General features: G+C 48.1%; 1 protein-coding gene across 3 annotated transcripts in view; it reads right to left on the bottom strand.

The window, feature by feature from the left end:
- BMP1 (bone morphogenetic protein 1) overlaps positions 1-15,078 on the bottom strand; it is a 44,296-nt gene that overhangs the window by 10,440 nt on the left and 18,778 nt on the right. For all 3 annotated transcript variants that reach the window (XM_045457597.1, XM_045457603.1, XM_045457611.1), the window contains 7 exons: positions 11,484-11,586; positions 7,711-7,827; positions 7,318-7,463; positions 7,024-7,219; positions 3,820-3,945; positions 2,685-2,845; positions 2,120-2,300 (listed from right to left, as the gene is read on the bottom strand). In XM_045457597.1, coding sequence (XP_045313553.1) covers positions 2,120-2,300; positions 2,685-2,845; positions 3,820-3,945; positions 7,024-7,219; positions 7,318-7,463; positions 7,711-7,827; positions 11,484-11,586 — 1,030 coding nt within the window. The remainder of the gene's footprint in view (positions 1-2,119; positions 2,301-2,684; positions 2,846-3,819; positions 3,946-7,023; positions 7,220-7,317; positions 7,464-7,710; positions 7,828-11,483; positions 11,587-15,078) is intronic.

Below are 15,078 nucleotides of genomic sequence, written 5' to 3' on the forward strand. Positions count from 1 at the left end.
TGCCGGCCCTGCAGGAAGGTGGGGGTGAGGGGCACCCTACAGCCCGGGAACTCGCCTGTGACTACACTAGGAACTCTAGGGGCCCCATCTTACAAATGGAGCAAAGATTTGCCTGAAATGTTTTGAACCCCACACCTTCCCTATATGCGCACCCTAAATACCTAGTACGGTGCCTGGCACATAGGAGGGGTAAAAGAAATACCTGCCCAGTAAACGAACGAGTGCGTGGGCAAGTGGGTGGCTGAATGGATGAGTGACAGAAAAGTGAGTCCTGAGGAAGGCCTGCTGTAGCGTCCCGGGGCAGGGCTCTGGCATGGGGGGGTGGGGAGTGGGAGTGGCAGCCTCACAGCCTCACCTCAGAGGAGCCGAGGAGCCAGGGAGCAGGTTGCAGGAGGGGCAGGAGCGGGGAGGGTGGACATGGCCCGGACAAGGAGACGGCACTCACCCTCCAGTGCCAAATGCCCCGGAAGGTGGCTGGGGTCAGACTGAAGGTCTTCAGGCTCTTTCTTCTCCTTCTTGGCTTAGGGTCTCCTCGCTGGGTGTCCCAAAAGTCCAAAGAGCCCCCCTCCTGGGGGGCCAGAGTCAGATGCCCCATGCCCTGAGGGCTGAACGAACCTTGATGCCCACTGGTGAGGGTCCTCTGCAGGTTTCTTAGGCAGCAGGGCATTGCACGTGTGTGTGTGTGTGTGTGTGTGTGTGTGTGTGTGTGGCTGTGCACGTGTGTGTGTGCGTCTCTGTGTGGGGCTGAGGGGGCAGGTGGCCCAGTGTCAGGCCAGGGCAGGGCAGTACCCAGGGGTGGAGAGACCTGGGCTCTAGCCTGACAGATGTGTCGGTCCCCCTCCCGCCTCTGAGAGTCAAGTAACAGAAGGGCAGAAAGAGACGAGAGTAAGCAGGTAATGGTTTCCCCAGGGCTGAGCCCACCCCTGAGTAGGTGTTACATCCCCTTGGCCCTCTGGTGAGCACCCTGTAGGAGTGCCAGGTGGGCTTAGGGAAGAAAAGGATTCGCATTGCAAGGGGAGGGGGTCTCAGCAAGCAGTGGGGCAGGGGCTGTGGGGCACTTTAAGCAGAGCAGGATGGCTGGCAGTGACAAGCAGGGAACCAGTGCACAGGGGCAGTGCATGGCATCCAGGTGGGGCAGGCAGGGGTGCAGGGATGCAACATAGGGGGCTTGAGGATGCAGGACCCTGGGCAAAGGGGGGGGAAAAGGAAGGCAGTGTGGACTAGGCCATGGGCTTCCTGCCTTCCTGCTACCCCATGCCCGGCCCACCAGGCCAGCTGGAGATCAGGATCCCTGGGCCACTCCCATATAAAACCAGCTGCTTCAGCCACTCCCTCCACCTCCCACTCCCCAACTCAAGTTCATGGAGTTCCCACCCCACACTATCAATGTCCCAAGTCAAAGAGTGCCTCTGAAAGACCACCAGCCTTGCCCCAGGATGGAGGACTGAGGGAAGACTAAGGCAGGGGGCAGGTCTCCTGGGACCCCTGGAGGCCCAACTCAGAGAGGTTGACTGCATTTTAGGCCTCCCAAGAATGGGTCCATCAAAGGGGCTTGATCACAAGCCTTATACGGGGCAGCTCTCAATAAACATATGCTGGTTGGATCTGAGTCCCTCACCTATGGGCTGAGGGTGAGTGGGAAGGCTTTGGTGTTGATGAGAGGGAGGCTCCTCATCGTTTCTGAAGGCTTCGGCATGAACCCATTTGGCATGTGGGTCTGATTAGAGATGTGGCCGCTGCCAGATAATCTGCCCCACACACTCCAAGGCAAACACCCTCCTCCTCTGCATGCACCCTGCGTTCTCTGGCCATGCTGAACTCCCTGTTTCCAGGGCCTGCCCTCTCTGGGGCCTCGGCATGATGGCTCCTGAAAGGAAAGCCCTCTCCTTTCATTTCTTCATGCCTATGTACTGCCCATCCTCAGGCTGGTTCCCATACAGCCCAGAGGGTTCAGGAGTAATGGGGTTCAGGAGCAGAGGGGTTGGCCTGGTGGTGGTGGGCTAATGGGGGGAGCAGGGGACAGACCCTGCTGGCCTGGTAACAGAGAGGGCTAGAAAGTGCAGGGGTAGTGTGGCAGGGGGGAGGGGCGGTGGGCTCACAGCTGGGTAGTCCGGGTTACCTGAGAAGAAGTGGGCCTTGAAGCCCTTTTTGGAGACGGTGTTGTCAGACTTGAACTCCACACGCATGTTGTTGTACTGGGAGGTGATGACCTCGGGCTTCTCGGAACCACAGAACTTGCCATGTAGCTTGGAGTCAGCCGTGAGCCCACTGCGTACTTCCACAAAGTCATACTTGCACACCTGCAGGGCAGTGCAGCTCTAGGCCTGCCTCCTCCAGGAAGCCTCTCCTGACCACCCCCACCTGGGAAGGCTCCCTTTTGTCCTTTTGTCTTTAGTCACCCATCTTACATAATCTAACAACTCAAAAAGGTGCCAAGCCACCCCCACAGGATCCTCTTGCGCTCCCCACACAAGCCCTGACTGAGTCTTGCCTTGCTCCACATTCCCCTGTGCACTCCCTGACCTTCAAGCCCTCCTCCCCGACCCTCCCCTGCTTCCTGGAATTGGGAGCAGTCTCTCCTCCTCTACATTCTTTGGGTATTTCATATGGAAGGAAACAGGCACTGAGCCGAGCTCCCACGCCTCAGACCTTCCTGAGTCTCCTCAGCTCTGGTGGGCACTTACGTCATTGCCTTCCGTCTCGAAGAAGTCGAACTGCAAGGAGATGCGGTACTGGGTAGGGGCCACCAATTGCCAGATGCAGTTTTTGTTAGGGGGGTACTCCTTGGGCCAGCCTGGGCTGGTGATGGATCCATTGAGCTTGGTGAGGAATCCACCACAGGCAGCTGTGGGGACAACAGAGGTGGCATCAGCCACCAGGAGTCCCCACTCTAGGTAAGGGCCAGGGGTAAGGGTGCATTAAGGAGAAGAGGGGGATGTGTGGATGCCCTGCAGTCCTGGGGCTTGTGTCTGGTCTCTCAAGGATGGAAGGGAGGGGGCGCCTGGGTGGCGCAGTCGGTTAAGCGTCCGACTTCAGCCAGGTCACGATCTCGCGGTCCGTGAGTTCGAGCCCCGCGTCGGGCTCTGGGCTGATGGCTCAGAGCCTGGAGCCTGTTTCCAATTCTGTGTCTCCTTCTCTCTCTGCCCCTCCCCCGTTCATGCTCTGTCTCTCTCTGTCCCAAAAATAAATAAACGTTGAAAAAAAAAATTAAAAAAAAAAAAAAAAAAAAAAGGATGGAAGGGAAGCAGGCAGGGTGAGGGGTGTACCTTCAGAGTATGAGGAATTGGGGAGTCATATGCATGAACACTCTACTTTCTCAGGGCCTCTGCTAAGAAGGAGGCGGGGAGTGAAGGGCTCAGGGAAGGCTGGGCCGGTGGGCAGTGAGGACTGGAGGCAGGGAGAGGAAGGTGGGTAGAGAAAAGACACACAGCAAACCCAGGCTGAGCTGCAGGTAGTTGGCAGGGAATGCTCTCACCTCAGGGGCAGGTATAGGGAGAGGCTGAAAAATCATTGCCTGTCTGAAAACAGTGGTTTCCAAACTGGGGATCATGACCTTCAGGAGGATGATGAAATCAATCAGCAGGTCATGATCAGCATTTTAAGTGAATAAAAATGAAAAAAAAAAAAATACCAGAGTGCATCACACCTGGCAAGTGTGTTCAGGGGGCTGCAGGGCTGCCATATAAAATGTATTCCTTGTTGGTGATGAGTGAAGAAAGTGCTAGGGAATCTGGGCTTTCCCAGGAAGGGGTGTGTCCAAGGGCTTAAGAGATCTGGGCTAGAGGGTCTGGGCCCTCGGGCTGTGTTGGAGGCACTCACCCTCACAGCGGCGCTTGTCCGGGGCCAGCTCATACCCAGGGTCACAGCTGCACTTGTAGCTGCCCAAGGTGTTGAGGCACCGCTGCTCACAGCCCCCGCGGTTGGGCCGTGAGCACTCGTCCACCTCTGCCAATTGGGAAGAAAGGGTGTCAGTGACTGCCAGGCCAGGGCCTGCCTCCTGTGCTCTGCTTGAGAGTCAAGTCCAGTGTCCCTCAGGCTTCCTGTGACCACCTCCAGCCCCACTGCAGGGGACAGGGGTCAGCTGTGGACCACTCAGCTTTGAGGCTGTGGCCCTCCCTACCCCAGCCAGCCCCCCAACTCGGTCCCCAGGGGTTCCTACTCCTGAGAGCCCCAAAGGGACAGGTAGTAACCTGAAGGAGGGGACAGGTAGACCCCACAGAGCCTTTCTTTGACCACAATGGCTGGGCTGGTGACCACCACCATTTATTGGTGCCTCTTGTGTGTCATTCCCCAGCCTTTCTTCATTTATCCTTCAATCCTGACATGACCAGTGATGGAGGGACTGTTACCATCCCCATTTTACAGATGAGGAAATGAGGTTCAGACAGATTACCTGTCCACAATCACACCGGTAAAAGAAATCCATGCTGCCTTGCTTCCTCCCTAAGCTTTTATGGCACTTCTTGCCTCTATGCCTCACTGGCATTTCTTCTACACAAACTTTTGGACTTTAAGGCAACTCCTGAACTACTATTTCAATTCACAGTTGAGCACCTACCACGTGTCAGCTACTTTTACATATGTGTGTCATTTACTCAATGAGATATGCAGTTTCTCAGTGCAGTTGACCTCTTCTCCCCAGTTAGGCCATAAATTCAAGCACAGGGTACCATGGTCTATGCATCCCTCATAGAATCTCTGTGTAGAATGGGTGAATAAAGAAGACATGAAGTCACCACAGCAATATTCACAATAGCCAAGATGTAGAAGCAGCCTAAATGGTCACCAACAGATGAGGATAAAGAAAATGTGCTACAGGATTTAGAAGAATTAATATTGTTAAAATGTCCATACTACCCACAGCAAACTATAGATCCAAAGTAATCCTGACCAAAATACCATTTTGCACAGAACTATAACACATTATCCTAAAATGTGTATGGAACCACAAAAGATTCCAAGCAGCCAAAGCAATCTTGAGAAAGAACAAAGCTGAGGGGCATGCTCCCATATTCCAAACTGTAGTGCAAAGCTATAATCAAAAACAAATAAATCAAAATGGTATGGTACCGGTACAAAAACAGACAAATAGATCAGTGGAAGAGAATAGAGAGTCCAGAAAAAAAAAACTCACGATTATATGTTCAATTATTCTATGACAAAGGAGGCAACAATATACAATGGGGAAAAGACAGCCTCTTCAATGAATGGACAGATCAGACAGCTACATGCAAAAGAATGCAACTGGACCACTTACTTACATTATACACAAAAAGAAACTCAAAATCTGTTAAAGACTTAAATATTAGACCTGAAACCATGAAACTCCTAGAAGAAAACCAAGGCAGTAAGCTCTTTGGCATTGGTATTAATGATATTTTCTTTGGATCTGTCTCTTCAGGCAAAGACAACAAAAGCAAAATAAACAAATGGGACTACGTCAAACTAAAAAGCGTTTGCACAGTGAAGGAAACCATCAACAAAACAAAAAGTCAACCTAATGGGAGAAGATATTCACAAATGTTAAATGAAATAAGTGGTTGACATCCAAAATATATAAAGAACTCATAAAACTCAATATAAAACAACGACTATTGATTAAAAATGGGCAGAGGACCTGAATAGACGTTTCTCTAAAGAAGATATACAGATGGCCAACGGATACATGAAAAGATGCCCAATATCACTCATCATCAGAGAAAATGCAAATCAAAACCACATTGAGATATCACTTCACACCTGTCAGAATGGAGAGTATCAAAAAGTTAAGAATAACAAGTGTTGGTGGAAGATGTGGAGAAAATAGAACCTTCTGCATGTTGGTGGGAATGTAAATTGGTTCAGCCACTCTGGGAAACAGTATGGAGATTCCTCAAAAATTTAAAAACAGAACTACAATATGATCTAGCAGTTCCACTTTTGGGCATTTATCTGAAGAAAATGAAAACACCAATCTGAAGAGATATATACAGCCCCATGTTCACTGAAGCATTATTTACAACAGCCAAGATATGCAAGCAATTAAAGTGCCCATCAATAGATGAATGGATAAAGTAGATGTGGTATATACATACAGTGGAATATTACTCAGCCACAGAAAAGAATGAAATCTTACCATTTGTGACACCATGATGGACCCAGAAAGTATGAGGCTAAGTGAAATAAGCTAGACAAAGATAAATACTGTATGATTTCACTTACATGTTGAATCTAAAAACAAAACAAATGAACAAACAAAACAAAACAGAAACAGACTCATAGATATGGAGAACAAACTGATGGGTGCCAGAGGAGAGGGGGTGGAGGGATGAACAAGATAGGTGAAGGGAATTAAGACGTGCAGTTTTCCAGTTATAAAAAAAAAAAAAAAAAAAAAGCAAGACGTGGGGATGTAATATACAGCATAGGTAATATAAGTCAACAAGATTGTAACAACTTTGTAAGGTGATGGATGGTAACTAGACTCACCGTGGTGACCATTTTATAATGTACATAAACATTGAATCGCTATGTTGTACCCTTGAAACTAACAGGATATTGTGTGTCGATTACTCTTCACTTTAAAAAATGTGTTATATACACACAGTGGAATAAAAATGGATGAACCTTATGAACATTATATTCAGTAAAAAAGCTAGTTACAGAAAGACAAATACTGCAGGATTCCACTTATACGAGCTATCTAAAATAGATTCAATAAATGAATGAATGAATGAATGAGTGGATGAATGAATGAATGATAGCTGCCAGGGGTTGGGGGCTGGGGGAAATGTGGAGCTGCTAATCAAATAGGCATAAAGTTACAGTCAAGCAAGATGAATAAATAAGACTTGGAGATCTGCTGTAGAGCACCGTGCCTTCGGCCAGCAACATGGTATAGTACACTTACAAATGCATCCAGAGGACACATCTCAAGCTACGTGTTTTTACCACAACAAAACACAATTTGAAAAATTAAAAGAAGGAATGGAGGAGATGGATTGGCCATGGGGGTGGGCCAGGTGGGGAATGGGGAAGGAGCACCTTTGAAAAAGTTGACAGCAAAGCCAGCTTTGTTAATGGATCCGTCAGAGACGAATTTGAGCCAGAGGCGACTGGAAGTGCTCTTGATGTCATCCGGCTTCTCGTAGCCACAGTAGCGCCCGATGAGGGTGCTGCTCTCACTGTGCCCATCACGCACCTCCAGGTAGTCGTAGGCACAGCTGTCATGGCGCTCGATCTGAGGGTCAGGGGCTGGATCAGCTGGAGCAGCTCTGGTGGCCAGGGCCCAACACCAGGAAACCCACAACAGGTGGGACAGCAGGGTCTCCGACCTACCTCAAAGGACTGGAAGGTGAGGCCCACGTGGAAGCCCTCAGACACCTGGATCCGCCAGATGCAGACTTTGCTGGGCCGATAATCATCAGGGTAATTGGGTGACTGGATGTGGCCATTGTCCTTCTTCACATCTCCCCCACAGATAGCTTTGGGGACACAGGGTGAGGTCAGTTAGAATGCTCTGCTCAGCTCAAGAGCCCCTCTCTCCCCTCCTTCAGTCCTTCCTATGTACCCCTCCCCCCAGCTTCTTAGTACCCCCAGGCCTGGCCAATCCCACTGGGGTCTCTGCTTCCTCCCTCATGCTCCCTTGACCTTGCCCTTAGTGTGCCAGGAGTGAGCGTTTTGATCCCCAGGGACCACACCCAATCCTCCCTCGTCACTCTTCTTCCGTACCTTCATAGACGGCAAAGAAGCCCTTCCCGACCCAGTTGCTGCTGCTGCGGAACTCAACCCAGAGACGGCTGTCGGTGGAGACAATAGGCTCGGGGAGTTTGCCCCCGCAGAAGCGGCCTGCGCAGACAGTGTGGACAGAGGGCAGTGAGGCCTGAAGTGGATCCCTCTCCCCTCCCTGCTCCAGGGCTGTCCCTCCAGGGAGCCTGTCCCACCACTCTAGGGGCTCAGGGGCTCAGGGGCTCTGGCCTTGGTCTGCACTTGGCACACAATCTCAAGGCCCTCCGGTTGGCCTGAAACTAGTCTAAGGTCTAGTGTGGTCTTGAAGGGCCAGAGAGTACTGACTTCTACAGGATTTTATGCACTTGAGGAATAGAATATGAGTTCTGGGAGGAAAGGGGACTTCGCACAATATCAAACTGTATCTGTGTTTTAGTTACCTTTTTTTTAAAAGTAGGCTTCACGCCCAGCACGGAGCCCAATGCGGGGCTTGAACTCACGACCCTATTAAGACCTGAGCTGAGATCAAGAGTCAAACACTTAACCAATTGAGCCACCCAGCAGCCCTATTTACTTTTTTCAAAGAGCATATTATCATTACTTTTCTTATTTGACCTTCATGCAAACAAGTAATAACCAAGAACGAACTCAGCTTTCTTTGTACATTTAGAATGTTTTCATTTGACCAAACGCAAGAGATGGCAGAGGACCCCAAATAAATCCTAGAATCTAGGGACTGGGTCAGAAAATGTCCCCTTTGAAATAAAACCTGACAGGAATCTGTGTAAGCAGATGAGGCTGGCCATTTGTAGAATTCTTTGTAGTGGAGAATCAAGTAGGGATGGTTTGTGTGTTCTGAGTAAGATTGGGTGTTTCCCAACCTTCAGCAAGGGACAGAGGGTGCTGACCCAGGAATGTAAGTTATGAAAAAGAAACTGTAATCTTGGAAATGCTAACATGTCTTCAGGAGGAAGTGTTGTAATGACAGCTGCTTTGGGTGACTAATAAGAAATATTCAAATATCAGAAACTGGGGGGAAAAGAGATGGTTAGTAACGGTTTGTCATCCTGCTTCAGACACAGGCTGTGGAGCAAAGACTCTAGTGACAATGAGTAGTCCCGGGCTATTTAAGGTTATGTCCAGATTGGAGAAGGAGAATTCACACAGCTCCTCAGGCTTGACGCAAAAGCTTCTTTTGGCCCTAACTCCATGTCCATTAAAATAACTTCTGTCCTGTGGTTCTGACTACACATCCCCCACTTACTCACCACCCCCCACCACCAAGGGACAAAGTATCCTGTGCAAACAAGACTGTGCCAGGTAGGTAGGCCTCTGTGGTGTGCCAGGCTGCATTGTGGGTACCCTTAAGCCAGACCTTGCAGATAGAGAAAACAGAGCCTCTGAAATTGCCCAGATGAGGAGAGCCTAGAACTGTGGAGATGTGCCTGTCTGTCTCCCTCTGTCAACTTATATGACTCCCCTGACCCACACACTGAGAGTCACCTCTGAGGGAGGCCCAGAAGCCCATACCAAAGACCCTAAGGTCCAGACTAGGGAAGGGATTTGCCCAAAGTTATACACTTGGTGATGGAGTTATCAGGCACTAACTCTATCAGGAGTCCAGTTTCCCACACCAGATCACCCTTGGCCAAGCTATGGGTTTCAGGGGAGGATGAAGAGAATATGAGTAGGTGTAGGAAGGAAGTAGCCACATCAAACTGAAAAGCTTTTGCACAGTGAGGGAAATGGTCAACAAAACGAACAAGCAATTTACTGAATGGGAGACGATGTTTGCAAATCATACATTGGGTAAGGGATTTCTATCCAAACTATATGTAAAGAATTTACACAATTTAATATAAAAAAAAACAAACAACCCGATTAAAAAATGGGCAGAGGACTTGAGTAGACATTTCTCCAAAGAAGACATACAGATGGCCAACAGACACATGAAAAGATCCTCAACATCACTCATCATCAGGAAATGAAAATCAAAACTACAATGAGATATCCCCTCACACCTATCAGAATGGCTAGTATCAAGAAGACAAGTTAAAAAAAAAAAAGGTGGGGGGCGCCAGGGTGGCTCAGTCAGTTGAGCATCCAGCTCTTGATTTCAGCTCAGGTCATGATTCCAGGGTTATGGGATCAAGTCCCGCATCAGGCTTCATGCTGAGTGTGGAGCTTGCTTAAATAAGACCACTGACAACAGGTTTGAGGAAGTGGTGATAAGGGAACCCTTGTACACTGTTGATAGGAATGCAAACTGATGCAGCCACTCTAGAAAACAGTATGGATATTCCTCAAAAATTAAAAATAGGGGCGCCTAGGTGGCGTAGTCGGTTGGGCGTCCGACTTCAGCCAGGTCACGATCTCGCGGTCCGTGAGTTCGAGCCCCGTGTCAGGCTCTGGGCTGATGGCTCAGAGCCTGGAGCCTGTTTCCGGTTCTGTGTCTCCCTCTCTCTCTGCCCCTCCCCCGTTCATGCTCTGTCTCTCTCTGTCCCAAAAATGAATAAACGTTGGGAAAAAAAATTAAAAAAAAAAAAAAAAAAAAAAAATTAAAAATAGAACTACCGGGGCGCATGGGTGGCTCAGTCGGTTAAGCGTCAAACTCTCTCTCTCTTTTTAATGTTTATTTATTTTTGAGAGAGAGAGAGGATGAGAGAGAGAGAGAGAGAAAGAGGGAGAGAGAGTGGGGGAAGGGCAGAGATGGGGAGACAGAATCTGAAGGAGGCTCCAGACTCTGAGCTGTCAGCACAGAGCCTGACATGGGGCTCGAACCCACAAACCATGAGATCACAGCCTGAGCCAATGTTGGACACTTAACTGACTGAGCCACCCAGGCGCCCCTAAGTGTCGGACTCTTGATTTTGTCTTGGGTCATGACCTCATTCATGGTTTGTGAGATCAAGCCGTGCATAAGGCTCTGCGCTAACAGTGTGGCTCCTGCTTGGGATTCTCTCTCTCCATCATTCTCTGCCCTGCCCTCCGCTCAAAATAAATAAATCAACTTTAAAAAAAATCTAAAAAAATATAACTACCTTATGATCCAACAATTCCACTTTTGGGTGTTTATCAAAAGAAAACAAAAACACCAATTCAAAGAGAGATATGCAATCTCATGTTCATTGCAATGTTATTTACAACAGCCAGGTGATGGAAACAACCGAAGTGTCCCTTAGTAGATGAATAGATTGAATAAGATGTGGGCTATCCATATCACTCAGCCATAGAAAAGAATGAGATTTTGCCATTCGTGACACCACGGATGGACCTAGAAGGTATGATGCTAAATGAAACAAAGAAAAATACCATATGATTTCACTTATATGTGGAATCCAAAAACAATACAGATGAACAAACAAAGCAAAACAGAAACAGACTCATAGATACAGAGAACAAATTGATGGGTGCCAAAGGAGAGGTGGTGGGAGGTAGACAAAAGAGGTGAAAGAGATTAAGAGACACAAGCTTCCAGTTGTACACTTGATCTTAGCCAGAAGGCCGAGAAGTGACACAAGCTTCCAGTTACAAAATAAATCAGGCATGGGGATGTGATGTACGGCATGGAGAATATAAGCAATAATATTGTAATAATGTTGTATGGTGACAGATGGTAACTACCCTTATCATGGGGATCATTTAGTAATACATGAAAATATTCAATCACTGTGATGTATACCTGAAACTAAGAGGGTATTACGTGTTAATTAGACCTCAATTCACACAAAAAAGAAGGCTCCACAGAGGAGGCAGGGGGCAGGCTAGTGCCTTACCTCGGAGGGGTGCTTTCCTCCAGAAGCCGTCTCGGACCTCCACGTAGTCATACCAGCACAGGCGGCTGCGATACAGGTCCATGGACGTGAAGTTCAGAATGATCTAGGGGAAATGGGAAGAGGAAGAGGGTTACACAGCTCCCCACCAGCCTGGCCTGCTGGCCCCATGACCACTGCCTGCCTCACTCTGCATAAATAGTGAAGGGGCTCAGAAAAGGAGCTCCTGGTGCAGAGACGGCACTCCTCTCCCCAGCTGTCTGCCAATGACGGCCAGCTTTCTCAGATAACTCAGTCATCACTTAACATACATGGCCTTGCTGAATATCTGTATAAGACCAGAGGTCTCATTTTACTGATCCCCTTAGTGAGGAGACACTGGTTTGGGTTAAACAAACCCATCTCTCCTCCTGGTCGACTTAAACAACACCAATCACACCACCATTAGAGGGATGAGGTGTCAGTGATAGGAAGGGCCCAGGGTGGCATGTGGGTACCAGGGGCTCTGAAATGGAAATGAAGGGTCCAGAGAGGAGAGGCAGAGAGACGGGCTGAGTCACCCATCATCACATATTCATTGAATGTTGATTCCAGGCAAGGGGTCATGCTAGCTGCTGAGGGGAATACCAGATCTGAATCCTTCCTGTGAGTGGGTTTAACGTCCGTCCCTGTCAAGGGGCTTAGGATTTAGAAGGATAAGAAATACACATGATTTAGAAGGATAAGAAATACACATGAAAAGCTCACTGAGTAAAAAAACTCAGACTCCACACACATCGGCCTGGGTTGGAACGTCACCTCTGCATTTCTTGCTGGGAGTCCTTGGGTAAATCACCCAACCTCTCTGACCTCAGCTGCCACGAGCATGAAATGAGGAAAGAGCACCTCACCCTGAAGTAGCACCTCGTAGGTACAGCCACCGCCCTAAGTGCCTCCTGTTCATGAACTCATTTCAGCCTTTGAGCTCATCAAATGGTCATGTAATACTGGAGGAACGTTTGACACCTTGGTAAATACCAACTCTCCTCAGCCAGTGGGCATATTTACAGTAGACAGGCACTTTCCAAGAGGGAAATTGCTTTAGTAGTTTCCAGAATGTGCCCTCAAAGCCTCTTTTGTATCTAGAGTCCAACAAGCAGGAACAGTTCATGGTGACCTGAGAGGTGTATACAGTGGACACAAATGGCCCAGGAACCCACCTGTTAGGTCTAGCTGGCTTCTCTGCTGGAGGAAAAGGGGACAAGGTGTATCTCCCCTCTGGCTCACTGCAGTTAGAGACAGTCAGAGTGGAGGTGAGAATGAAAAAGATCCCAAAGCAGGCACTGGCAACTGTGGTCTGTAGCCTGTGTCAGTGCTGTGATGGTCGATGGTCAGAGAATAACGCTGGCTCTCGGTCACTCCCTGACACCGACCCCTTTAGAATTCTTGGTGATTTCAATAGCCACCTAGATGACCCTTCCCATTTCTGGGCCTCCCCATTCCCTGACTTCCTCTCTCCACCTCTTCTCGGCCACACATGGCATGACATGCCCTAGACCCTGTTATCATCAATAACTGTGCATCCCCCATAAGCTTAAGTTCAAGCACTCCACGGTCCATCCACGTGCCCCAATCTCTCCTCGTTCACTTGCTCCATACACCTAGTCCAACAATCCTTCCAGTTCACCATGACCTTCCACCTTCTGAGCCTATGGGGTTTTCCCACCCTTTATCTCCACGTACTCACATCAGTCCTTGCCTGGCTTGGAATCCATAGCCCATCCTGCCTCTTTTCTTTTGATTTGTACATGAGCTGAAATGTGTTTGTGTTTGGGGAAACATTTATGAATTGTGGCACTCTGAGATGAAATTGAGCAAGACCAGGTTTTGAAAAGTGCACCCTATTACTCTTGATGATTATTATTAGTCATCATTGAGTGTTATTATTGTTATTATAAAGATACAAGTCCTGGTATTTTGAAAAACTGAAGTTGAAAATCTGTTCTGCTCTTGCTCTGGAGACAGACAGTGTGCCTGGATCAATGACCAAAGTAGGACATAGATGAAGTGGCAAAGGCCTGGGGCAGTCACCTCACTTCAAAGCAAACCCATGGTCCATCTTTATCATCACCTCCTTGTATAGGACCTCAACTCTCTTTTTCCTCTTTTCTCCTCATTGTATTCACTGGAAAACCACACCCCTGCTTCAATCCAACTTTCCACCTACTCTGTGCCTGTTCCCAGGAGGCTGAAGTCATGGTTAGAGGAAATACAACCATGTTGCTTGTCTCACTTGAAATTTGAGACCACTGACCTCCATTGCGTCCTTAGCGCTGCCAGGCACACCTTTCACATTCTCCTCCTTTCTCCTCAAACCATCTGTACCCCTTCTTGAACTCTCAGTCCTGGCCCTACCATTATCTTTTTCCAAGATTAGTTCAATAGTCCCTGCTCTTGATCTTGCCTCCCAGCAGAGCAGAGCTTTCGTGATGTAATTGGATCATATCTCCCCACTGCTCAAAATCCTTTAATGCATGTTACTCAGAGTAAAATCCAAAGTCCTTACTTACCATGTCCTCTATGGCCATTTATAATCTAGCCCCCTGCTATCTCTCTGACCCCATCGCCTACCACTTTCCTCCTTGCTTACTTGGCTCTGGCCACATGGACCCTACTGGTCCTCAAACACACCAAGCCTGCTCCTGCCTTGGGGCCTTTGCACTTGCTGCCTAGAAGCTCTTCCCAGCTACCTGCCTGATGTGTTCCCTCACTTCCTATCCATTTCTACTCCAACTCACCTGATGTGAATGAGGCCTTCTCTGACCATCCCACATGTTACAGTAACCCCCACCGCACTCCTTTATCTCCTATTGCTGATTTCCTTCATAACACTTATTACCATCTGACCTATTGCATTTACTTTTTATTTGCTTGTCTGTCTCCCCCTTACCCCTACTCTGCCAAAATGTAAACCCTATGAGGACAGGAATTTTATTTAACTCGATATGGAATCTTTGGTGTGTGGCATGTAGTAGTTGCTTAATAAATGTTTCTTGGATAGGATTTTTCTTTTAGGAATCTATTTTATAGATACACTTTCCCAAGTATATAAAGATCTCAGGTTTGAGATATTTACTGTAGCATTTTTGGTAATGATAAAAACTTGGAAAAAACTTAAATGAAACATCAGAGGAATGGGGATGACAGCATGTTAAGCAACCATCAAAATGTCTGATGTAGAACTTGATGCGCTAACATGGAACAATGACCATGATTTCCTGCTGAGTGAAAGGCAAGTTACATAAGACCACATATCCATACACACATGCACGCACACATACTTAGAAGAGTCTGGAAGGACATACCAAGTGTTACCAATGTTTGGTCGCCTCTGGGGAGTGGGATTTGGAGGAGGACCCAGGGCAGAATATTCACTCTTTACCATATGAATTCCTATACTTTTCAAAATACTTATCTCTATATCTGACAAACAACAAAAACATCTTTAAGGAGTTGCTGGATGGATGAAGGAATGCAGAGGGCTGAGTGAGGGCAGTCTGGCTCCTAAACTTACATCCTTCACCACGATTCCATGTGGCCTCCGATCAGTTTTGCTCAG

This window comes from Leopardus geoffroyi, chromosome B1 (assembly GCF_018350155.1).
Source record: "Leopardus geoffroyi isolate Oge1 chromosome B1, O.geoffroyi_Oge1_pat1.0, whole genome shotgun sequence".
Lineage (NCBI taxonomy): Eukaryota > Metazoa > Chordata > Mammalia > Carnivora > Felidae > Leopardus > Leopardus geoffroyi.